At 42.3% G+C, this 24967-nt stretch overlaps 1 protein-coding gene across 2 annotated transcripts in view; it reads right to left on the reverse strand.

Annotated features, from left to right (window-relative positions):
* The window catches only part of COP1 (COP1 E3 ubiquitin ligase), a 204884-nt gene that overhangs the window by 177274 nt on the left and 2643 nt on the right, over positions 1 to 24967 (reverse strand). The window contains exons 2-6 of one of the 2 annotated variants that reach the window (XM_090048661.1): positions 13126 to 13185; positions 11405 to 11502; positions 7395 to 7471; positions 4232 to 4351; positions 693 to 761 (exon numbers count right to left, since the gene is read on the reverse strand). In XM_090048661.1, the coding sequence (XP_089904787.1) occupies positions 693 to 761; positions 4232 to 4351; positions 7395 to 7471; positions 11405 to 11502; positions 13126 to 13185 (424 nt within the window). The remainder of the gene's footprint in view (positions 1 to 692; positions 762 to 4231; positions 4352 to 7394; positions 7472 to 11404; positions 11503 to 13125; positions 13186 to 24967) is intronic. The other variant, XM_090048662.1, reaches the window with a different exon arrangement.

Genomic DNA, 24967 nt, shown 5'->3' on the forward strand with positions numbered 1-24967 from the left:
TCAGAAACAAAAACATTCTGAACTTGTTTGCAGACAAACTGGGACCTATTAAACTGATTCATACAAGCATCTTTATGTACACGTCAATTTAAATGGTGCTCAATTTGGGTTAGTGTAAATCCGTTAAGAAGAGAATTAAACCAAGTCAAAATAAAAATGGCCTACATCGGATTTTGCACTGGTTTAACTAAACATAATCAACACTCTCACATTAAGTTTCACAGCTAAACTATTTTGGTTACGTAAAACATCAGATTCTACATTATAGGTATTTTGAAAGAGAACTGCTCTTTCTTATGCCATAAAGCATCAATCACATGTCTGATCAAGAGGAAGCCAAAGTTTAGGAAAAGTAACTACCTAGTTCCTTCTCCTTTTCCAGTATTTCCTCATCCTCTCACGCTGCTTCAGTAATTTGGTGCAAGCTGCCACATGGATACTCTTTCCCCTCCCCCCACATATATTTAACAAATCACTGAAACAAAAAAGCAAGGTAGGTTAAAAAATGAAGCTGTCATACTTAAACAGATAGTCTCCTTGAAATCCATGTGTTCTAAATATTCCTCTGCACCAAAGATTTTTTTCTCCTTGAGCAGATAATGTCAGCCTGACACATCAGATAAAAAATGAAGTAACAGAATGCTGTGGGAGAAACCTCAACTCTGTAAAAGTCAAAAACAAAATAAAGCTACCTCTCTCTTATTTCTCCTGGCAACCTTCAGAAATTCCATAAGGATCTGCAGCTGCGCAGCATGGGACTCCTGCAGCAAAAAAATTAAAGAGAAAAAAATATTCATTTTATGCACAAACATTCAGAACAGTCCTAAAAACAAATCACTTTTATTTGGGACAAGGGAAGACTAGCATATTAGCAAGGCAGTTCTCTTTCGCTCCTCATATTTTAAAAATTCTGTTTAGCATGTGGCAATTTTTATACATCAGAATATTTTACATAAAGATTTTTTTTTTTAATGAATTACAAGGAACCAACTAATCAACCAAGTATACTTTTCATTCTTCTCTGATTGCTGGGTCTGAAATCACTTTTGGAATTCAGGTTCCTCAAGGGCTCATCTTCCACAACTGAAAGATCTTTACAATTCACTTCTGTAATTAACATGTTCAACAGAATAATTTGGTTAAAAAAAACAGAAATGTTTTCTCCAAGTGAACATTCTGCAGGAATCTCCATCTATGGATGCACAAACATATCCTTTCATTATAGAATAAACATAGACAAAAGAAACCTCCAACATTTTGGAAACAGAAAAGGAATTTTGTAAAAATAATATATTTTTACTATTTTCCCCCTGCAATGGCCAGAAACTTGGGAAAAAGGATATGGGAGAAGGTAAAGAAAAATATATTCCTAGTATTGGCATAACCCTAATTCTAGCCTGGTCTACAGAAGAGCAACGGTTTTGGGAGCCTGAGTGCAGAAAGGGTAATGGCAAGTAGACCACAGGTGCTCGTTAGAAGAAAAAAGTTCTGAGAAGGATAGCATACAGAGAAAGTGAGAGAATTATCCACTTTCTTGACTAGTCAGTATATGGTCTTAACATTTTATGATAGTTAATAGAAAAGGTGGTAACTGAAGAGTAACAGGTTAGTACACAATCTAAATCTGATGGATAACTCTTAGAGGTGCACCAATACATCAGTCCCATATCGAATTGGCACCAATATAAGGAAAACTGACACCATCGGCAAGTCAGCTTTTTTTGGCTGATGTAGCCAATAAGGTCTTTGACAAATGCCCCCATGCATGTGCACAGCTGCAGCACAGCACGCATGTGGCCAGGAGCACAACCCAGCAGCGTCCAACTGGTAAGTCTGTTGTGGGGGAAGGGCTGTGGGGCAGCTAGAGTCCCCCACGGTGAGGGAGGGAGTGGGGCAGGGACTGCCCAGCTGGGGCAGAGCATAGGACTGAACCGCAAGCAGCTCATGCAGAAGCTGGGAGGCAGCTCCTGCCACTGCAAGCACCCCGGGAGGGCATGGGGGGGCAGGGGAGAGGGCACATGCCCCCGGATCTGTGTGCAGGCAATGGCAGGCTCCCACCGTGAGCTGGGGCCAGGGTGCACTGGGCTCTTCCCAGCAGGGGGCTGGGCTAGGCTATGCTTGGGGTGGGCAGCAGTCATGCTGGGAAAGGGGGGCTGCAACCACCCCAACATTTGCCATAGCCCCCGTTCCCAGCACTACCACCACCTGCCCCGAGTGCAGCCCAGCCCAGCACCCTCCCTACTCAGGGAAGAGCCCAGTGCCACCCCAGCCCCAGCCTGCTGCATCAGCCCACCCAGGCATAGACCCGGGGTACATGCCCCCCCATGCCCACCCAGCTGCATGCAGTGACAAAAGCCGCTCCCTCCTCCCCCCACAAGGCACTCACAGCTCTGTCCCGTGCCCAGCCCTGGCCGGGCACTGCCTACGCCTGCCCCAGCCCCACTCCCTCCCTCACCATGGGGATCTCGATCTGCCCCACCCCCACCACAACGGGCTTACCAGGCAGACACTGCTCTCCCTCCAATGCTGTTGGGCCACATATTGGGAATTGGACCAGCATCAGCCGATACGACTCCTTAAAAATTTGCCTTAGGTATCAGTACAACAAATTTCTATCAGTGCACCCCTAGTAACTCTCCTACACAAGTGCTATTCAAATACTCATACAACTAGATAACTGTGTTCCAAAGAGAATAGTGTTAATACTGAAGATGATATAAACAGCATGTGATTTGTTTTATATTTGTTATGCCAAAGGTTGAGAGAAATACAAATTAGCTATGTAGTCAAACACCAGAATTTTAAACATATACCCTCAGGATAAATGTTTTCTAAACACACAAAAATACAAATGTAAATCCCCACATGAGATTAAAAAGATAAACATAAGCTAACTATAAATAGTTACGTTATTAGAATAAAAAAAAGTGATTTCTGTTTTCCTGACAGGAACTGAAAGTTAAGCAAAAGTGACTTAACTGATCTTTCATGTTCTTCATCAATGACACTACTGTGAAGCCTATTACAACCACTAACACCTTCACCTCTTCAGAAACTTCCACCTAACTCCAATCTCATGCTAGAGCCCTCTTACATATTTTATCAATTGGGTTACATTAAACTGATTCAAGAAATAAAGCTTTGACTGCCTGAATGCTCCCACACTATTTGCATCAGCACATCATTTCTGGCAAAATGGCTGCTCCTGAGAAATTCAAATGCCAAACACAACAACACTATACTTCACTGAATTCACAATAAAAGACTGCTTCCTACTACATGTACCTTTATAGTGATTTAATGAGAAAGACGGTTAGATTTTCTTTTAGCCACAGAAGGCTGCACATGAGTCTCACAGGTGCATCTACACACAAAATTAAGACAACATAAACTCCAGCGCAGTTTGCACCAGAGTCAACTGCTCCTGGGCACAGTGCCTACATGTGTTCCTGGGACAGCAGCAATTTGAGCTGGGGCAGAAGAAGGCCCCAGCTGGCTGCAATGACCAGGCACAATTTATGCCCCCAGTCACCATCTAGACACAGTGAAGTACTCTGCCTTAAAATAGTACTGACAATACTATCCAACGGTGGAGTTAATTAGTTTTCTGCACCCTAATACCAGCACACATGTAAACTGTGACTTTTTACTGCAGAGGCAGTTAGTCAATTACACAGTAAAACACACTTGTAGATGCACCCACAGACAAGCATTCAAGTTCTACTAACTGCAACCAAAGCTGAAAGCCTCAACATTTGTGTGTTTTTCCAAAATATATGCAAGTATGAATACATCAGGAATTCTTTAAAGGAAGTCCACCATACCTATTATCTATAGAGATCCTCAATTTACGTATCTCAAAGTCAAACACTAAATTACAACAGTCTTTGTAATTATCTAGGAATGAAACTTTAATCTAAAAAGTCATTATTCTGGTCAATCATTTTCTGTATCCTTTTCCACACTGATGTCCTTCCTCTTAGCTTTTCCTTCTATATGACCCTGCCAAGTGATATCATATGCCTGCGCTTAACACCATCACATTCCAACAGTTCACAAAGTTTGTTGTAATAAGTCAGGGGTATGGCAAATTATTCAAAAAAAGTGATAAGAGTTTTACAGAAGGAGGGGAGAGTCTGATATACCAGCATTCCTGGTCAAAGGCCTTTGACCAAATCATAAACATATTAATTTATTAGTAAATTAATTGTGACAGGAAAAAATATCTTACTGCCTCAAGCTGCTTCTTCTTTTGCACTAGCAGCTCTAACATCAGGTTAACATTGGCTAAATCAAGATTGTCTTGATCAGTTCCCAATAAATCTTGAAATATCTGCCATCTGTGGCCATTCTAAAAACAAAAAAGAAGAAATGGAAAAAATATGGTAAATAAAAAGGTCAGCCAGAGTTATGTTTGCTATAACATATTTAAAAGCGGTACTGAAACATCTCCTATTTTGTAAAGCACACGAAGGAGGTTCTAGAAGAAAAACATTCCAAATCCTTGTAAGTTTATAGCTCTTTATCCCATGTTGTATACAACCCTTCAACAACCTATTTTATTGCAGAGGCTTTTTGCGGGCCTGTCCTATGCTAGCATGTAGCCGTTGCTGCAAAAAGAGATTTACACAGCTACTCAGGGAACACATCTACACATGCAACTAATGCAACTGAATATACTCCAACTCAATCTGAGCCAGAATAAACTAATTCCGACATCATTGGTCACACATGCATTTAAGTGCAGCAATTTATTGTACTGCCAGATACCACTTGTATCTGACAGCACTATCCAGCAGCATACAGTATTAGCCTACTGTCCCATAACTGCCATACATGCTTAGTTGATGACACTTTACTATACTGCACATTAATCTGCTGTGTAGTAAACCGCCTCGTGTAGACATGCCCAGTCATATCTAATTTGTGCTGTAGTTACTAAAGGCAACTCTCACATCAATTCAAGATACCATCCATTTCTTAACCATGCAGGACCAAGAAAAGTCATCCAAGCCCTCCAGCCATCTTGATTTAACACGTGCTTGAAGCAAAAATGTGTGTGAGCATTTGAAGAAGTAGGAAGGTCTGAAAGTTGTCACAAAAAAAAGAAAGCCACATTCTTTTTCCACAGTAGAGATTTTTGCTGTGGCTTATTTGTTATAGCTCTAGGCATATGAGACCCAACAATAATACTGTTGATAGTAAATTTATCAGGTTAAGAGAAAAATAAAATACGGTAGATTTTCATTTCAAGAACTCCATCTCTAAAATTGGCATGTTCAAGTTCTCCTGTCTCAATTTTCTCAAATTATTAGATTTTAATTTAACAGGAGAAGTGAAAAGAGCTCCTGAAAATCTGGCTTGTGGCATCTGGGGGCCAACAAGTGAATGTTTCAGTATTTGCAAAGCCCCCATATTAGGACATTGTCAGGTATTTTATAGAAATAGTTTAATGGTCATGAAAATAAACAAGCATTTCTGGGTTTCAAAGATCTACTTTTCAAATTAAAAAAAACAAATTTTGTCAGGCTGGTATTAACTATCTGGGGCAGGGGGGATAAATAATGCTTCACATTTTAGTCCCACCAAAACCACCACCCCAAACACTAATTTTAGTTTAGAAATAAACTGACTATATTCTTTAGCATTCGGAAAAAGACAAAATAAACCAAATTTAATTTCAAAGTCTTCAAAAAACAACTTTAAAATACTTGCATAAGAAAAATCCATATACAACTCTATTTCTTTTTCCAAAATGGATAAAAAAAATTCATTTAGGAAATGAGAACAAAGATCACATTTTTAATCTGTATCAAGATAAATACTGACCTGTTTTAAAATTGTGCATCTTGAGATTAAAATATATTTTAAATTATATCACTTTGACTGTATCTGATTTCAATAAGAATTAAACCAAAGAAACAAACTGGGGCCACCATCCCTACAGCTTTCACCCTGCTGCACCTTAACACACACAGTGTCACCCATGGCACGAGTTTTGCTTGTCCACAGCTTGAGGGGCAGTTCCCCCCAAACCACTGTACCAATGTTCTTGAAACTTGGCAGGCTTCATGCTCTCTGCAGAGTCTACCATCCCTGAAAATTTCATCCAAATCGGACAAAAAACAAAGTTATAGATATTTTATCGTTTCCTCATTATACCTTATGGCCAGATCTCCGAGGCGGCTCCGAAGCACTTTGGAAGCTCCAAACCGCTTCGGGAAGTCTAACAAGGCAAGCGGTTCAATCTCAACATGCTGCTTCGGACCCAAACCATCCAAAGCTTCTCTGGATCCAAAGCCTCACACAGCCGTACTGCATATGCCACCTGGGTGTCCCCGAGTCCCCCCATCCTGACACAGGATGTCTCAGCACAGACCATAGTGCCTGGCCTACCCTGGAGACTTCAGCCAGCAGTGGTGGCAGCAGCAGAAACAGTGGGAACAGTAGTGCCCAGAATGGACGCTAGGAGCTGGAGGTTAACCCTGCTGGCACTACATGTAGCCACCAATTCGACAGTCCTGCTTTAACCCAGAGTTTCCCAAATGGCGTGCCATGGCATTTTGGGCTGGAGCCATGCCCCATACCTGCTGCTGCTGTGGGCAGCCAGACAAATTGGAGGGGGGGGGGGGGGGGGCCAGGGGGCATGGCTCCAGCCAGTGGTTCAAACATCATGTCATCTGCTTCCCGCCGCTAGCTACCCCCCCCACCCCCCCCAGTCTGCAGCATTCAGCTGCTTGCCACCTGATCCCCTCCACTTCTTCCCCCTCCCCACTCTGCAGCATTCAGCCATTTTCTTCCCCTCCCCCGCAGGCTGTGGCATTCTGCTGCTCACCACCCCCACACCCCACCCCCAGCTTAGCCAGCGTGCCATGGGGTGGGGGAGGCCGTGTAAGTGTGCCACGGAGTGAAAAAAGTTGGGAAATGTTGCTTTAACCTAACTTTTATCTAAGTGTTACCACTGCAATCCAGAGGCTTTCTTCAGCCACGTTATCAATTATAGTAAATTGCACTCTGGTTTTGTAACATGAATAAAATCTAGAACGATACCAGATAATTTCACCTGGGAGAAGAGCCAGGATTTCAGTGCTCCAAGCAATTCCTTTTTCCTGCTGTGGTTGACGTGATCCTTATTTCAGTTTGTCTAGAGAACCAGCATCCCCAAGATTTAACAAATTTGTAGGCCCCACTAATTAACTCAGTCTAACCATAGTTACAAATTTCCATTACTGAATGCAAGCATTCTAGACAAGTAAGTTTTTTTCCCCCCACTAAAGTTCCCAGCCTTCATTCAACACCTCAAGAGTAAAATTTGTCCTAGATTAAAGCTATGATATCGAACAAATCACCTTCAATTGCTTTAATAAAAACCAAAGTAAAGAGTGGAAACATACGGTGCTACTCACTGAATGGTCCAATTTAAACCGCTTTTCTTCATATCTCTGCTTCTGTTTAAGGATCAGCTCATTTACTAAAAAGCAGAATGAAAACAGCATGTGAAACAGAGGGTAGGCTTTTGATTTAAAGTTAATAAAAATGCCTTTTCTTGCCTCAAGTGCTTTACCCACTAGTGCTAAAGAGAAAATTAACATCAGTGAAAAATGAGAAAAAATGTTTTATCACATTACTTTAAACATGTAAAAGTGTTTTGTCTTTCTTTCAGGGAGGTACATGTCATTATCAAGCTCCCAAAAAAATGTAAAGAATCAGCCAATGTAAAGAATCAGGACTTAGCTATTGGTGCAATTCCCAAAGCTGATGTAACATATTTTTCTAAATTAGTACAATCTTTTAATTAGACAAAGTCTTCTAACTCTGGGATGGAAGGGAAGTCTCTACTCTAGGGAAGTCTAGAGTAAATAAAATAGTAAGTAATTCACTATGGCTTGACTGGAGTCAGCAGGCCATATGTCTATAAAAATTACTTTTGTTTTACACTGACTTAACCTCTCACTACTCACTTCTAGACTAACTTTTCCCCACCTGCACTCCAGTTCTTATGGGTGCCTTTTACAATTGTTTGGGTGCATAAATGTTGCTCTAATAAAACACCAGAACAGATCCATCTCACTTTAGTGGCCAAGAGCTGTACCTACATTTTTGACTAGTATTGCAACACAGGAGGTTCATGCATACAAAGAAGCATTCTATATAGGAGTGCTTTCTGGCACATTCTTTCATCTCAAGAATCTCAGAAACATTACGTTCAAGTTGCAACTAAGGAAGTTTAGGTTGGATATTAAGAAAAACTCTCTCACTAGGAGGAACAGGTTATATAGAGAAGTGGTGAAATCTCTACCCTTGCAGGTTTTTAAGACCCAGATTGACAAAGCCCTGGCTGGAATGATCTTCATGGAGGTGGCCCCGCTTTAAGGAGAGAAGTGGGCACGCTAGAAGGGAGGAATAGGCTGCAATCGGACCTAGACAGGTTACAGAGTGGGGGGATGAGAACAGGATGGTTTTCAACACTGACAAGAAGGGAGAACCAGCACCATCCCTACAGGCTGGGGAACTCCCTTCTCATCAGTGCAGAGGCAGAAAAGAATCTTGGAGCTGGCCCATGTTCATTTTGGCACCAATGATGACCGTGTGGGGACGTGTGGTCAGGAAGGCCAACCGTGCCTTGTCATGCATCCATAGATGCATCTCAAGCAGGTCCAAGGAGGTGATCCTCCTCCTCTGTGCTACACTGGTCAGGCCACAGTTGGAGTACTGCATCCAGTTTTGGGCGCCACACTTCAAGAGGGATGTGGACAACATGGAGAGGATCCAGAGGAGGGCCACTCGCATGATCAGGGAGCAGCACAGCAGACCCTACGAGGAGAGGCTACAGGACCTGAACCTGTTCAGCCTCCACAAGAGAAGGCTGAGGGGGGATCTAGTGGCCATTTACAAACTAGTCAGAGGGGACCAGCACGCACTGGGGGAGCCCCTATTCCCCCAAGCACTCCCAGAGGTGACTAGAAATAATGGTCACAAGCTGGCAGAGGGTAGATTCAGGCTAGATATCAGGAGGTGCTACTTTACTGTCAGGGCAGCTAGGATCTGGAACCAACTTCCAAGAGAAGTGGTGTTGGCTCCTACCCTGGGGGTCTTTAAGAGGAGGTTAGATGAACACCTAGCCAGGGTCATTTGACCCCAGTACTCTTTCCTGCCATGGCAGGGGGTCAGACTCAATCTGCTCAGGTCCCTTCCAACCCTACCAACTAGTAACTATAAGACTAGATGAAGTCCCTTCCAACCCTAATTTTCTATGATTCTATGTTTATATACGGAGCTAAATAAGTACTGGACAGGCACAATGATTCAGGATGATAAATCAAAGCAGTAAGGGGGGAAAGATGGCCATAGAGAGATGTTCAGTACGGCTGCGTGAAATTTCTCTGGCAGTTTCATTTCAATGTTGTTTCAACTCATTTCAAGCTCGAAACAGCAAAACTGTAACGAAACAGAGTTTCGAAACAGCCTCGAAATGAAACAAGTTGAAAGTTTCGAGTTTCAAAGCTCAAGCTGGGCTTGCCTGCAGGGAAACAGAAACTAAAGAAAGAAAAGGGAGAGGGAAGGGGGGGGGGAAGGAGTGCTCTCATTGACTGTGTAGGTAGCCAGTGACCATCATCCTGTCTTGAGATCTGTTCTAATCCCAGTGCTCTGAAGGAGGGATGGAAAAGCTGCAAAGAAGGCAGCATTGTTTGAACTGCCCTGCTTTCTGCCTTGGTGACAGTTGAGTGAGGCCACACCTTAACACACACACAGTCACCCACTCATGTTATGAGTTTTGCCTGTCAGCAGCTAGATGTGCAGGGCCTCAGAACCCAGATGCCCCTGCACCTACCTCCTTGACAGCCGGCAGGCTTCATGGCCTCAGCAGGGGCTAGCATACCTGCAGCTTTCACCCTGCTGTGCCTTCACACACACAGTGTCACCTACGTCATGAGTTTTGCTCGTCAGCAGCTTGAGGTGCAGTTTCCCCAAAACCCCTAAACCCATCTCCTTGAAACTTGGCAAGCTTTGTGGCCTCAGCAGAGGCTAGCAAGCCTCCAGTTTTGACCCCACTGTGGCTTAACATATACATGTGACATGAGTTGTTTTTTTTTTTCACTCTCAAGACTCTGAGGTGGAGTTTCCCTGAAACCTCTGTACTTATCTCCTTGAAACTTGGCAGGGATGTCTTACTCTTACTTGTTCTGACCTATCTCTTTGAAACTTGGCAGGCCTCATGCCCCCAGAAGGGGCTACCATTCCTGCAAGTTCCATCCAAATCAGGCCAGAAATGACAAAGTTATAGGCTGTTTCGAGCTCCCCCATTATAGCCTATGGGCAAAACGTCAAAACAACATCAAAATAGCAAAACCACTTTTATGAAACAAAACAGAACAGCGGTTTCAAATGAAAACAAAAATTTGAAACAAAACACTGTTCCATCAAAACGGAACAATACAGTTCTGCACATCCTTATGTTCAGTACTCCCCCGAGGCCCTGCTATTGCAACTTTTACATATTTTCTACAAAAGCCCAGCAGAGCTTTTCAGGCACATGGCAGTCCATCCACCCAGAATAAATTTGCAGAATCAGAGCCTCATATTACATTTTCCATCCAAATCTAAACACGCTTCAGAAATAGGCAGCGTTATGAAAATCTATTTCATTTTCTCTCCTCAAGTGAATTAGTGCTCTCAAATTTTGTGGTTAAGGGTATACAGCACCAATATTCTTGGTTACAATCTTTACAGAGGTAGGTTAGGAACTGTATTTTTAGCATAATTACTTAATATTTTTGGGACTAGTTGAGGTATTTCCTTTTGAAATACTCTCTAAAACTGTGACCTTTCATTTGCTTACTGAAGCTAGTAATACATCAACATATAAAATTAAGTTTGCGTTATATCTTGACAGTTTATATTCCAATTGACCAGCTTGGATCTATTTTCCTTCCGCCTGCAGGAACTTTTAACACTATCTTTCCTGTTAGGACACTACACATGGAGAAAGTTAAGACATAAAAGCAACATGTTTCTCACTGTGTAGGAAACTCAAGTTTAAACTCTCAAGTAAAAAATATCACATGTAACTTGAGTTTGTGTTGATGACTGTGCCTTAGCTTTTGGCTACAAGACAAAGGGTAGGCTATGAAGATTTAGTCCACTGCCCAGTAAGACACTGCCTTCATTTTGATTTTCTGTACCAACAGTAATTGGCCAGATCCTCACTCACATTAAGTCACTGAAGCAATGCTTTAATAATTTACAGTGCCATGGTTAATTATAATGGAAAAACATCTAACTGTTAAAGAGCTAACTAGCAGATTTTCTTGTCAACCAAAACATTTCCAGCATAGATAAGCAAGGTTTTCATATTTTGTATTTACCGCTGCAAATTTCTTATACAAACAAACCTAAGACTCACCTAAAAAGTTGGGGTAAAGATGGTCTATGTTATCAACAACATAGTTACATTTGGGGCATCTGTTGTTGTCCTCCAAGCTTTGATGAATACATTTATAGCTGTTCAAAGCAATAAGAAAGAAAAACAAGTTAGAGGCCACAAGAGAAAAAGGCTAATTCAAGTGTTGCATAGATAATAGCAGGGAAACAATATTACCACTAGGCAAGGAGCTAGCAGAACATACAGTGCAAAGAAAAGGGAGTGGTACAAAAAAAGTGTCATGATTAACTAGTAAACCCCTAAAACTTAAAAAACTGCTTTCCCTGGTTTGGATAGAACCAAAAGTCTTGGTTCCAATCTTTCCTGAGACAGGTTATGAGCTGCATTTTGTTGTATAATTATTCAAAACATTTGGATAATCAGTTTGGATAGTCTCAGTCACATTTCTGTTTTCTGGGTTAAAGAAGCACATACACACACACACACACACACACACACGGTTGACAGACAGCATGTAGTACACAGTAATATCTGAATTTAGTATGAAGCAAGTACTTAGTGAGTGACATTATCTTTAAACTAGAAGATTATTTGGCACCCATAATAATTTTTGATGGTACAGACACAAAGCACTTTTGACCTCAGCTTTTCCCACCTCCTTCCGGCACAGCAGATTAATAATAAATCATTTCATAAGGGGCCTGCTGTTCCACCGTTAGCAACCCCAGGGACAAACTAATTACACAATGCACCTTACTGTCTAGGGCAAGCATCTGTCTCAGTGACACTATCACTGGGCAGACAGACATCTTGCATCATAGATCAGTTATTGGAACAATGAAGGGTGATAGTTTGGACTGCTGATGCATCACAGACTTCCAACAAGCTACATGGGGCAAGACGACACTACACAGGACATGCAGTTACAGAAATTAACAGCTACTTTGCCTAGAAACATAACATGCAAGGGAAAAAGATAACTCCAAAAATCCCCCGGTCTGTTGAATAAGTCTGTTAAACATTTCTAAAAGAGTAGTTATAACATATGAGGAACTCAAGAGTTCTTTTTATTCAAGCTGCCTACAAAATGCATAGCATATGCACATGGGATATTAAACCTTATGCTTCACCAATCTCTCTCACTATTATAGATCAAAAGAAGAACTAATATGGGAAACAGATTATGCCACATCTGTCTACTGCAGGGTTTTTTAATACCCTTTTTCTGTAATAATTGTGCTGGTGACGTCTAGAATAGATGGGAAACTACAGCAGATGAACCTTGGGTCTGATTCATTATGGCAATTTCTAATACCAATTTGCAAAAATCTCCAAGTATTTACAGCCCAAAAGAGAAGGAATTGAACAATAGGTAAAACCTCCCTCAGCAAGGAGAATTTTAACAGAAATGTAGCTTAAATAAGAAGCTAGCTGACAACATTTTACATTTAAGTACTGCAAGTCACAAGTACTAAGCAAGTCCTGTATTCCTTTCTACAGTAACTGATATGGGGGAAAATGGGTATTTTTCAAGTAGTTTAACTCTCCAACTACTAAATGTCACTCATTTTAGTTTTAATCCATTCCTTCAGTCATAATTAAAATAGTAGGGGAGGAAAACAAAAAAGTGAAAAATGAAAAAAACTCAGTTCCAAGTGATAATGCAAATCAATTTCTTATCATACTATAATGAATATCTTTAAAAGGATGCCTGATGGATATTTTGCTTAACAAAATCTTACCAGAAGCTGTGTCCACATTTCGTCATGTATGCTTCTTCAATCATATCAAAACAGATAGGGCTAAAAATTAAAAAAAAAAGAAAAGTAAAAGTTAAAGATATGTTTTCAGTATAAGAAAAACAAAGGAGGAAAAAACTAATCATTGCAAAGTTCAAAACAAACATCCTATCACTGAGAAGAAATATTTCCCATCTGTAAAAATAAAAAGGGAAAAGATAGATACCAAATAGCACCTAGGCATTTTAAGATCAAAAGGACAATCAGCAGTTCAAAGAAGTCTGAAAAGATACTGCAAAATCTCTTACAATTTGCTACAATTAGAAAACAAAGAAATATCAGATGTTTCAACAGTTGTGTCAAAATCCAAATTATGTAATTTTTATCAAAAGCTGTTTTAAATTAAAAAAGAACCAGCATTAAGTCTCAAACTTAAAGAACAATCAGCATTAAGTCTCAAAGAAAAAACCCCCCTGCTTCTTTACATATGGCAGAGATATTTAACAAGGTATGTATAGCTGACTCCAAGATTATGGGTAGGGAAAACAAGAATAAAGCAGCTATTTATTACAGTGGAGAAAAACCTGTTTCTCCAAAATCCAAGACATCCAGAAGGTGTCAGAAACAACCATAGCTGTGAGACTAGGAAGAGGTAATAGAAATAAGATTGGAAGTCATCAGAACAGAGGAGGTAACAACCCCATGAGAACAAGAACAAATAAGATGTGTAAGGAGAACGAAGAAGAATGGAATCTTGTAGGAAACTAGGAGACAGCAGAAACTGACTGAAGTCATTATTAACTTGAATGAAGAAACAGTACAAGAGGTAAGGTAATCAGCACTAGTCAAGCATGAGGTGATGCAAAAACCCAAGAGGAAGAGAAATTAAAGAAAGTTCTTGGGGTTCAGAGCAGTGGAAAGCAGAATGGAGATGTTGTCAGAAAGTTCAGTGAACTCAGCGAGTGCACAGTCTGTGACAGCCAGACCAGAGGGATTAATAAGCGATAAATATGTGTTTCTTAGAGGCATTTGGTATTTTGCCTAAACAGGTCAGATTAGTTAATACAAAGCTTGTAAGTCTGTAAACTGCAAATGTAACTCGTCTGTCATAAGTTTAACCAAAATGATAAAATTAACTGTTCGTGGAACTGACTGGGCCCCATAGGCAAAGCTGTAGCTGTGAAATTAACTGACCTAACCGCTTCTGCTCTGGGCTCAGCTTTAATGATAAAAAACTGGATCCAACTGCCTAGTACACCTAACACATTGCAAGAAAGCACATCCCAAGAAAGCATATTCAAAAGAAAACCTAAAAGGGGTTGGGGTTTAGGCGGAGCAATGTCAATTTCAAACCTAAAGGTGCTGCATAGTAATTTGCTTATTGGATACACCCGAGACTAGGTAGTAACCTTTTATGATAATTTTTAACACCTTTCAATCCCATAGGGTAACAGCTATAGGGCAAGATCGTGAGTGGCTCTCAAGACAACAGATTAGCATAAGACTAGATATAAAAAGTACGTGCATCAGGTGACCAGCAGGAAGGAGGGAACAAAATGGTCATTTCTGTTCCATGCCTGGACCCCGGACTCCCGGTGTGAGTGAGGATCGGATCCTGATCAAGGGACCTTCCCCGGTAATCCCTCTGACAGCGTCGATTGGGGACGACTGACTTCGCTGGAATTACTTGATGTGTACCTAGGCATTGAGGGACTATCAGTAAGTTGCCAACCGATGTCTGTCTATCTGCTGTTTCGAACACCCCAGTGGCTAATACCCTCACAGTGCCCAGTTAGCCTGCAACAGAATTGATCTATCTATCTGTTATTATTTACTATTAGCTCTTTAATACTGCATTATCTGCTTACCGCATTTATCTTTCTGTTAACTGTTGTTTGTGTGTAAGCTATAATAACTTTGCCTTTACTTCACTCTTAACTTTGCCTCCTCCATCCGAAACTGAACCTAACAGCCCAGTTGGCCTGTGATAGAATTGATACACTCACAGTGCCCAGCAGGCCTGTGACAACAGTATCATCCCAAGCATAGAAACAGATTGCAAAGTATCAAGCAAACAAACAGTTGAAGGTGAGAAACTAAAAAAAGTGTACTAAAAATGGTACTCATCAGGAACTTGAACATTAAAGGTAGTAAGATCAAGAGGACTTGATGACCTAGGAAGGTCCAATTCCATGCCTATGTAAACAAGTGGATGGCAAGACATGGAAAGTCTTGGCCTTTGAAGATACGGGAGACCACAACTTGTTTGAAAGCAGTGAAAAAAGTCAAACCAAAGAAGTTGAGAGTGAAAGGAGCACCTGCTATGAGTGTACCAATACAGATTTTTTTGGCTGATACTGTTGGTCAATTATTAACTAGCCATAAAAGTCAGCCAATACCAATCCAATAGCCAATATGCAGCCTGGCAGCTTGGAGAACAGCATCTGGTGGGTAAGTCTGTGGAGGTAGGGATGTGGTGGGGGACAGATTGAGGCCCCCACAGTGAGAGGAGTGGGGCTGGGACAGGGCCAGGCACTGCCCAGATGGGGTGGAGTGGGGTGCTACGGGCGGTTCATCCAGGAAGTATGGGGAATGGGCAGCTCAGCACCACTGCATGCACTCCAGGGAGGGCATGTGCCCCCTCAGACTCATGCATGGGGCGAGGGCAGGCTGCCCACTGTGGTCTCAGGGCCAGGAGCTGTGCTGGCCTCTTCCTAGAAGGGGCCTGGGCTGGGCTGTGCGCCCAGCAGGCAGCAGCAGCTCTGGGAAGGGAACTACAGAGAATTTTGGGGTGGCCATAGTCCCCCGTAACTCCTCTCCCAGTGCCACCGTCACCCACCCCACACCTGCTGGGAACAGGCCAGTGCAGCTTCTGCCCCCAAGCCCACAGCATGCAGCCCACCCTCACCCCACGCACAAATCCAGGGGCCACATGTCCCCAAGCTTCCCCTTAGGGGTGCACACAGTGGTGGTGAGCTGCCTCCCTCCCTGCCCCCAGATGAGCCGTGTCCCACAGCCCACCCCGCCCCAGCTCAGAAGGACCTGCCCCTGCACCTGCCCCACTCCCTCTCTTACCATTGGGGCTTCAATCTGCACCCTCTCCCCAAACCCCTCCTCCCCACCAGACCTACTAGCCAGATGCCACTCTCCAAGCTGCCAGGCTGCATTCCTGGCTGCATGCATGCTGCAGCTGCACACATGAACATGACCTTTATCGTGACACTAGCCAACTGCCCGTCAAGAATGACGGGGTGGCGGGGCTGAGACAGAATGCTGTCACTTAACGCCCCATGCTGCTGCTATTCTGCCTTTTGCAGGAAGCAGGGTGAGGAAAACTGAGGCCAGCAGCTCCCCCACCCTCTGTCCAATCCTTGGAATGGCTTAGGAATCATGGCGGTGCTCCCCAGCACTTGGAGCACTGCGATTGGCTGTTTGAATGCCCGGGGGCAGTAGGCGGGGACAGAGGCCTGCATCCCTTCCCCCCCACACACCTCCAGCCACAGCTGTTCCCCTTCTCCCCCCGCCGCCACTTTGGGCCATAACCACTCCCCCCCCTCCCATGTTCCCTGCTGTCTCCCCTCCCCGCCAGATGTTGTTGGGGTGGGAGGGGGGCACACCAACCCCTGGCTCCAAGAAGCCGACCCAATGGGGGGGCAGGGCAAGGCCACCTCTGCTGGCCTTGCCTCCCTGCCCTCCAGCCCCACAGTTCCCACTGTCATGGTGGCACCCCAGTGTCTGTCCTGTTTGTGTAAGGCACTCTGATTGGCTGCTGAGACAGCCAATCAGAGCACAAATAAAAGCATCACATATAGACAGACTTAGGCTTTTATAATATTAGAATTCATTGGCTACACAAACCAAAAAAAGCCAATTGCCAATAATATCAATTTTCCTTTTATCAGTGTTGATCCAATATGGACCAATATATTGCTGCACCTCTAGTACCTACTGCTTCTAAACAGCTCCTAAGCCTTCGCTGTCTTTCATCAAAAAAGTTAAGTACGTGATAGCATGCACCCAAAAAAACTAGCTGTCTAATGAACTGCATTACATAGCAAGAATACAACAAATCTATATCCAACACATCAGTCAACTGCATAGAATTCCAAGGGTAAATTACACTAATGTACCTCAACACATTTTCACAAAAAGTACCCCTCAATAGAAAATAACATATACTAATCTCCACCCAGAGACCTTTAACCTGGAATTTTCTTTTTCCAATGAAGCAAGTTTTTTGCAAGATGTATAAATATACATGAGACATATACGTGTACCATATGATGGTGACAGGTATTTGACGGGGGAAAAAAGAAAGATACTGGCCTTAGGGTGAAATGGACAGGACATGACAGAATAGACTATGTGAAAGAAACAAGAATATTACCAATCTTATTTCAACCCCATCTTTCCCTTTTACACAGACATGACTGATCATTTCTAACATGTTCCTCCAGCTAACCACCATTCTCTCAAGAAGAGGCAAACATTTCTCTTGGCCTTATTGCACATTTTGAAGTAGAAGAGTCAACCAAATCAATACCAAACTCCATCAACCCATTGTTCCTCAGTTCCATCAGGGAAGTACAGGCAGTCCTCAACTTGCAACATTTCAAGTTGCAACGTTTCACACTTGCAATGTTTATAAATTGACACCCTGTTTTACAACGCTGGATCCGACACCATGCCAGAAAACAAGTTTGCTGCCTCACCCATCTCCCTGGAAAACATCTGTCCAAACTTCCTTGGACACTTTCTTTAAGAAAACAGACAAGACTCCCAAAAAACCTCCAGCCAAGGCTTCTGGGAAAACTCCAACCAAGAACCCTTCAAGAAGTCCAAAATCACCTCAAAGAAGTCCTTCCAAATCAATATGTTTGCTATTTACAATATAAATGCATTAATATAGCTATATTACTCACCTATAATTGACCGAGTTCTGAGTTATTTTTGGTGAAAATAGGGTATCGGACCTTGGTTCAGGAACCAATCCTCCATTTATAACATTGTGTCCTACGGGAAAATCAGTTTTGGGTTACAACATTTCAACTTAAGATGCAGTTTTCAGGAACCAATTGTGTCCTAAGTCCAAGGACTGCCTGTGGAAACAGCATCTCACTTATCTGCACTCAAAACAGGGCAGACATCACAGCAGAAGATAAATGAAATATGGAATAAAAATCAACGTTATGCCTACATATTCTGCTTCGAATTCATACAGTGAACATTATCTGAGGGCCATGACATTTTACAATATAATGTTATGCATATTGTTTTCCCATTTCGATTAGTATTCAACTTCAATTTGAAACCATCATCTCCCAGCTAAGTCATTTAAGTTCCGGGCATTTTTATACTAGAATGAAACCAACAAGTACAGTTTAGGAGGAAAAAGGGGAAATATTCTTAACCGTAAATTAAATAATCCTTACAAATAATATTAAATCAAAACGTTGTGGCAATTTGAGGATCCCAGATTGGTTGCTACATATTGATTAAAAACTGGCTTCCACTTCTCCACTTCCTTCCTATTGCCACATGGCTTAAAACAATATCAAGAGACTGTCACCAAAATGTCCAAAAAGGACACTCCAAAAACATACTTAAAAGACATTTCTTCCACAAGACTAAACAGCTTATTTCAAACATTCTCCTAGTTAATAGAGTTTAGGATGCACAGTATGTCATCTGGGACACAGTGCTCTTTGGTCTGTATCATGACACTGCAGAGTTGAACTAACTCAGGCAGAATTTCTTCTAACATGCTGACTAAACAGACCGCATTGATCTTACGGTCATTTTTCTTCATACTGGTGCGACTGGGAAGTGGCAGAGCCAAAACCATTAAGGAAAAAAAAACAAAAAACAATCAGACCCTGCAAACACATGCATTAAATGTCAGGGTCATCCTTAATGAAGCCTGAAGTTTCCATTACAAAGAAGAGCGATTCCCAACAGGATTTACTGTTTTATAAGTTCTAACAAAATTAATGCCTTCTCATACTTATCACAATCACTACAGGCTAGATACAATATAAGTGGTTAGGCACCCGCTTGTTTTTAAAGCCAAGTCCTGACTGGTACCAAATTATTCCGCCAACTGGCCTTCCCAACTTACTGACTTCAATGGAGCCAAAAGCACCACAGAGGCAAGGGGACAAAAGCTTAAAAACTTCCATGCCCACAGAATCATTCATTTTATGCAATATCCAAGACCATATATAAATTATAAAAAGTAGGTTTGGAAAGTGCTGCTCCCTCAAGTGTCAAGTGACCCAGGTGTTCAACTGCATAAGCAATAAAAGAGTTACTTGACATAGCATTTAGGGAAATGTGTTATCCCAAGAGATTCCTAGCAACAAAAATTGTCTATTTTCAACTAGTTATAAAATTATTATAAAAGTGCTCTGACAGACATCTTGTAAATATCCAAGAGATTTACAGGCCAAAAAAATAAAACAATCATGTATAGAGAGGAATGAACAGCTAGAGAGAATCCAAACTGAGAGGAAAATGCTCTGTTACATCAAATTTTGCTCGGGGGCAAGGGAAGCAACCATCCAGGGTGGGAAGTAAAGTCTGATCAACAAAAGTGACAAATTTCATATAGAACTGTTACACAAAACCTACACAGTTCTGAAACAGGCAGTCTTAACATTGAGATGTGGAAAATTATGGTCAGGTGCTTCCTTGGGGAGAAGGGATGAGGGAAATCACAGAAGAAAGATAAAGGACAGTTGCAAGACAGGTAGTTGAGAAATCTTCTGGCTTGCCTGCATGGGGAAGCTATTATTCTACCATAGTTATGTTTTGTGTAGACAAGACCTCATTCCCTAACTTCTTGCCTTAAACACTGATCAAAGAATCATAGAAAAATAGGGTTAGAAGAGATCTCAGCAAATCATTTAATTCAACCCTCTGCTCAAGGATCACCCCTGACCAAACCCATTCATTCAAGTGTTTCAACTGACAAAAGAGGATTTAACTTGAAAAGGCAACTCCACATTGGCTGCAGATTTAGTATTACAAAAAGGATGTCTGTCTGACAAAAGAAGTCTTTTGGACTATTACAGAGGTCTTTAATGAACATTCTACTCCTTTCTGGCTAAGATTTTTCAAAGCAAATCTCCCTTGTGCACTCATTCCAGTGGAACATGCGTCTTAAAATTTTCAAAGTTGTCTAAGGTCTCTGCCACAAATTACTACAATTTTCAGAGTTGTCCAAGGCCTCTGCCATATATTACACAATTAACTGGTTAATCACACACTGAATTTAGACTGACCATATGTGCAAATAAGACCAGCCACAGATGCAAAGTAATTATAAAAAGATAAAAATAACAGTCCAGCTATAAAGAGCCAACCAGCTATAAAGTTAGTGCTTGAAAATATCGAACAACTCTTTAGCTGGTTTCTATCCAGTTTTAATCTGAATGTGTAGTAAGGCCCCAAAGGTGCCTGTAGACATGTTTGATATCTGCTCCAATACGCTGTAATTACAGTGCACTGGAGCAGACTGTATTAAATCGATTAATTAGCACACTCCAGCAGCTGCAGCACCTCATGTATTCAGCCTCCTCGTGTTTCAAAGGTGCTTTAACTAAAGCTCATTCAATGAGCTTTCATTAAAGATCCCCCACCCCATTTTGAAGCACAGGATGCTGAACACATGAGATCCTGCTGGTGCTTTAATTAGAATGGGTCCTGAGAACAGCTCTAATTAAAGCCATGCCCCCACCACCACTGGAGCCACCACCACTGGAGGACATGTAAAGATGTCCTAAGATACAATGTAAAACACTGTAAGATTAGTTCTATTTATCACAGCGATACTTGAACAACTTATGAATTGTTTGTGTTCTGCATGAACAGGTGAAAAATCCATTCTTCTGCTGATTCTCCTATATGACAGTAAAATCTACTATAAAAAATTCTCTTTTCTTGCCCTACTATTCTTTTCTGACTCATTCTAAGAGCAGTGCGTTTCCTTAAAAAAAAAAAAAAAAACCACTACAAGCAATTGCCTTTACAGGAAAGACATGCAACACGCTGGAGCCTTGAACTGGAGCCTAGACATAGCTGGATTCAGGTACACTGATAATCTCACCTATGACAACAGACATTCCAGTGCAGAAACAGATTATGGGACTTAAGCAACCTGTGTGCGTCAGCAGACGGGCTGTTGTGTTTTATACCACAAAAGTTCAAGTCACAGATGGATTTATTCCAACAAATAAAACACCAGGCAAACTGAGCTTCAAGGTCACAAATGCATGAATTACTGTCTGTGTCTAATGCATCTTTAACACACATTAACACCTCTAGGTAGAGCTTACATTTTCATATCCCTTTAAGAAATCCAGCATTCTGCAGTCCTGACTTTCCAATTGGAGGAAGACTAAGCTCAGAAAAAAGAGCTTCCAAAATTTCTGTTTGTAAACAGAAGACAGAGAATCTGCCAACAGCAGTAATGCCTTGCTGTCTGCCTTCTAAAAAAGCACTACTATGAAATATGAGTCTCAAAAAAGGGCAACACCCTATGCCCAAGAAGAGGAAGAGATCCTGTCCAGGAAGCAAACGCAAGTGCTACCTGACTTTAGCATTTGTCCAACTTCCTGTTGCGGAGGGCTGTTGCAGGGCCTGGAGAGCAGCAGTGAAGAACACTGTAGGATCAGAAAAGATCCTCTGATGAGAGCCTTCCTTTTCTGAGAGAAGAGACAGATTCCTTCTCGCAGATAAGCTAGTATCCTGTACACAAATGTGTCAACTTTGGAAAGTACCCTAGATTGCATACATTTGAGAGTTCTTGGGTGCCAGACCACCAATGCAGGCCAAAATTTTTGCACTGAAGCACAACTTTTCTGCCGCTAAGCAAGCATTTTCCAAGTGATGCACAGAAGCTACGGGCATACACACCACTTAAACGCATTACCAGATTTAAACACCATTTCTTCATCCACATTGGTCTACCTTACTCATCCAAACTTATGTGATTTCCTAGCCTCCACCTGGTGTATGTGGAACTTGTCAGAGTCCCTACCTACATGCCCTAGCAACATTTCATAGTCCAAGGGTCAAGGAACACCAAACACTTTCTGTAGCAGAACAGACAGTGTTCTGGAAGATTTAATTTAGGTAGGAAGTTTTCATTTCTCAGATTAAGTGTGTAATGCAACCAAATTGAAAGCTAGGGCTCTGACACCCACACACATCTTTTCAGACCAGGTATGAAACGCCAAACGTCTCCCAATTAGTGGTCCCACACAAAACAGAGGTCAGTTAGTAACAAAACCAAGGTAACATTGAGGCTGCAATTATTTAAATCAAATCAAATAAAAATACCCATTGTACGTTAAAAGAAGCAAGAATAAGCCTAGAAACCCAGACAAGTTAAAGTAATCACTGCCTGCCCTTTGAGCTGCTGACCAGCCTTTAAAAATCCCCAGTATGGTTTCTTTATAAATACCACAGAATAGCAAAAGAAAGTTTTTTGCACAGACTGTTGAATTTTTCCTTTCACTCTGCTCAGCCTGCGGCCTTCCTCACTGCATTCCTCAAACAGAGAATGTGGCTAATTATGTGTGTTCTAGAAGTGAACATGAGACTCAACCAAGAAAAATGTAAACTAAAGTTGGTTTAAAATCTTTTGAAAAAAGACATTTTAAACGTTTAGCTAAACCATTTAAGAAATGCACATTACAAGCCATCAACCACATGAATTTACTGTTGTATCCTTGACATTCCTCTCCTCTAATCTCTTCTCTCCTTCTTCATTTAGCTTTGTATGATATACAACCTGCTGTATGGTTAGGCGGCACTAATTCAGAAGAAGACCCGGAGGTTATAGTAGACTGAAAGCTGAACAAGTCAACAGCATAATATCATAGCAAAAATCCCAAACATTAACAGCAATATCAACATGAGGCCCTCCATTATTCCCAAGTGACATCCATCACTGTGCAATTTGCACAATGCAAATTGTTGGTGCCCCTCACTCCTGACTCGCAATTCCCCCTGCCCTGCTGGTGTCCCTCACTCCCAACCCGCAGCCCCCTACCCCACCCCCAGCCCTGCCAGGGGGGCCCTCAGCTGCCCCCGTCCTGCCTGGGCTGGAGCATGGCAGCTGTGACAGCTCATACAGGCAGTGGCAGAGCAGATCCAGCCCTGGCACATACTGTAGGGAGGAAGAGGAGAGGCCTGTGGTAACTGCCCCCACCGCCGCTGCTCTGGGCTGGGGCTCCCACACCACACCAGGTGGCCTGGTCCCAGCTCACCCCCTTCCCCCTGCCTGGCAGCATATCCTGGCCACCCTGCCCCTGTGAGCATGGGCACCAGACCTGGTACCACCAGCACAGCCACACAGCTCCCTACCACCCCTGAAGGGCCCCCCCACCCTCTTCACCCTCTGGAGGGACAGGCACCTGTCCCCCACCCCTCCTTGCCCTGCCACAGCCCCAGCCTGCCAGACAGTCCCCAAGCCCTAGCCCTCCAACCCCCACTTCCTATAGACTTACCTGCATCCAGCTGCCAGGGCTTCTCCCACCACCTTGCCTGTCTGTATGCCAGCCACATGTGCATGTGCATGTTCATGCTGATGCCCTTGCCACCCCCTACATCCAACTTCCCCAAGCATCTCCTTGGGGGTTCAAAAGCTGCCAGTCTGCAAGGGGAAACCTGCACTTCGCTGCATTTTTCTGTGACTGTTTGTGACCATTTCAAATATTCTTGTGACACCCTTTTGGGTTACAACCCACAAATATAGAAACACCAAACCCGATGACCTCTTAAGTTCTTTCAGCCCCACTTTTCTACACTCAAGAAAGGTAGCCATGTCCCCTTCCCAACTATCTATCCCAAAGCTGGACCTTCTAGCTAACTCCCCTCACAAAGATGCACCCCAACAGTATCATCTTCCATCAAACCACCACTCTCCTCACCAGAAGCTATCTTCCAACTGACCAAATCTCCTCAAGTCTCATGGTATATTTTAGTACTTATAAAGGGTAGGGTGGCAATACACCTGGATTCCAGTCTAGCCCTAACTCTGCCCTACCATACTTGACAGAGCACTCCAACTCAACGCTTTAGCTGCTTCTCTTTAATTACAAGCTCACTTACTCACTAGCTTCAGTTTTTCATTCATACAATGGGGAAACAGAAAGAAAAACAAACAAACATCACACTTCCTTTTTCAGACTTTTTGCCAGTCTTTTCTATGAAGATAGCAAAAAGCACCTGCTCCAAGAAGCTTACAACGTGTATCTAGTGCCTATCCAATGAAGCCCGAAGATTTATATTACAGTAACTTCTAAGGATCCTAATAAATTACTAGAACTAACCATATAACCTACAACTCAAAAGCCAGTACCTAAGCAAGACAGTCCTGTAAGAAATCTTCTCAAAAAACCTAACACACCACCAGTTATGGCATTCAGTGAAGAACCCAAGCTTCAATTAATAGAGCATCAATATCCCCACAATCAGTGCCACACAAGGCCCCTTCTTTTGCAGTTATATTTTATTGTTAGATCTTAACAAAAGGTCTGGCACTTCAAGCATCAACTTCTCTTAAAAGTAGCAGCCCCTAAACTAGCCATCATGAGGCCCTGGCTCAGGAAACAGCTTGTGGTATTAAACAACAAGAAGTTAACTCACTATTTGGAGAAACATTAAAAAAACAGCATCAAACATCTAAACAACTCCAAATACATGGTCAGCTCATCACTGTTCACATTTCTTACTTATCTTTCAGCAGCTGGTTTGACACAAGTGAAATTATCATTTACGGTTAATCATTTCTTTCCAACACTGGGCAGGAATCCATACCCATTCTGTTAGATCCATC

This window comes from Crocodylus siamensis, chromosome 5 (genome assembly GCF_052110815.1).
Source record: "Crocodylus siamensis isolate JL-2025a chromosome 5, ASM5211081v1, whole genome shotgun sequence".
NCBI classification, from domain to species: Eukaryota; Metazoa; Chordata; order Crocodylia; family Crocodylidae; genus Crocodylus; species Crocodylus siamensis.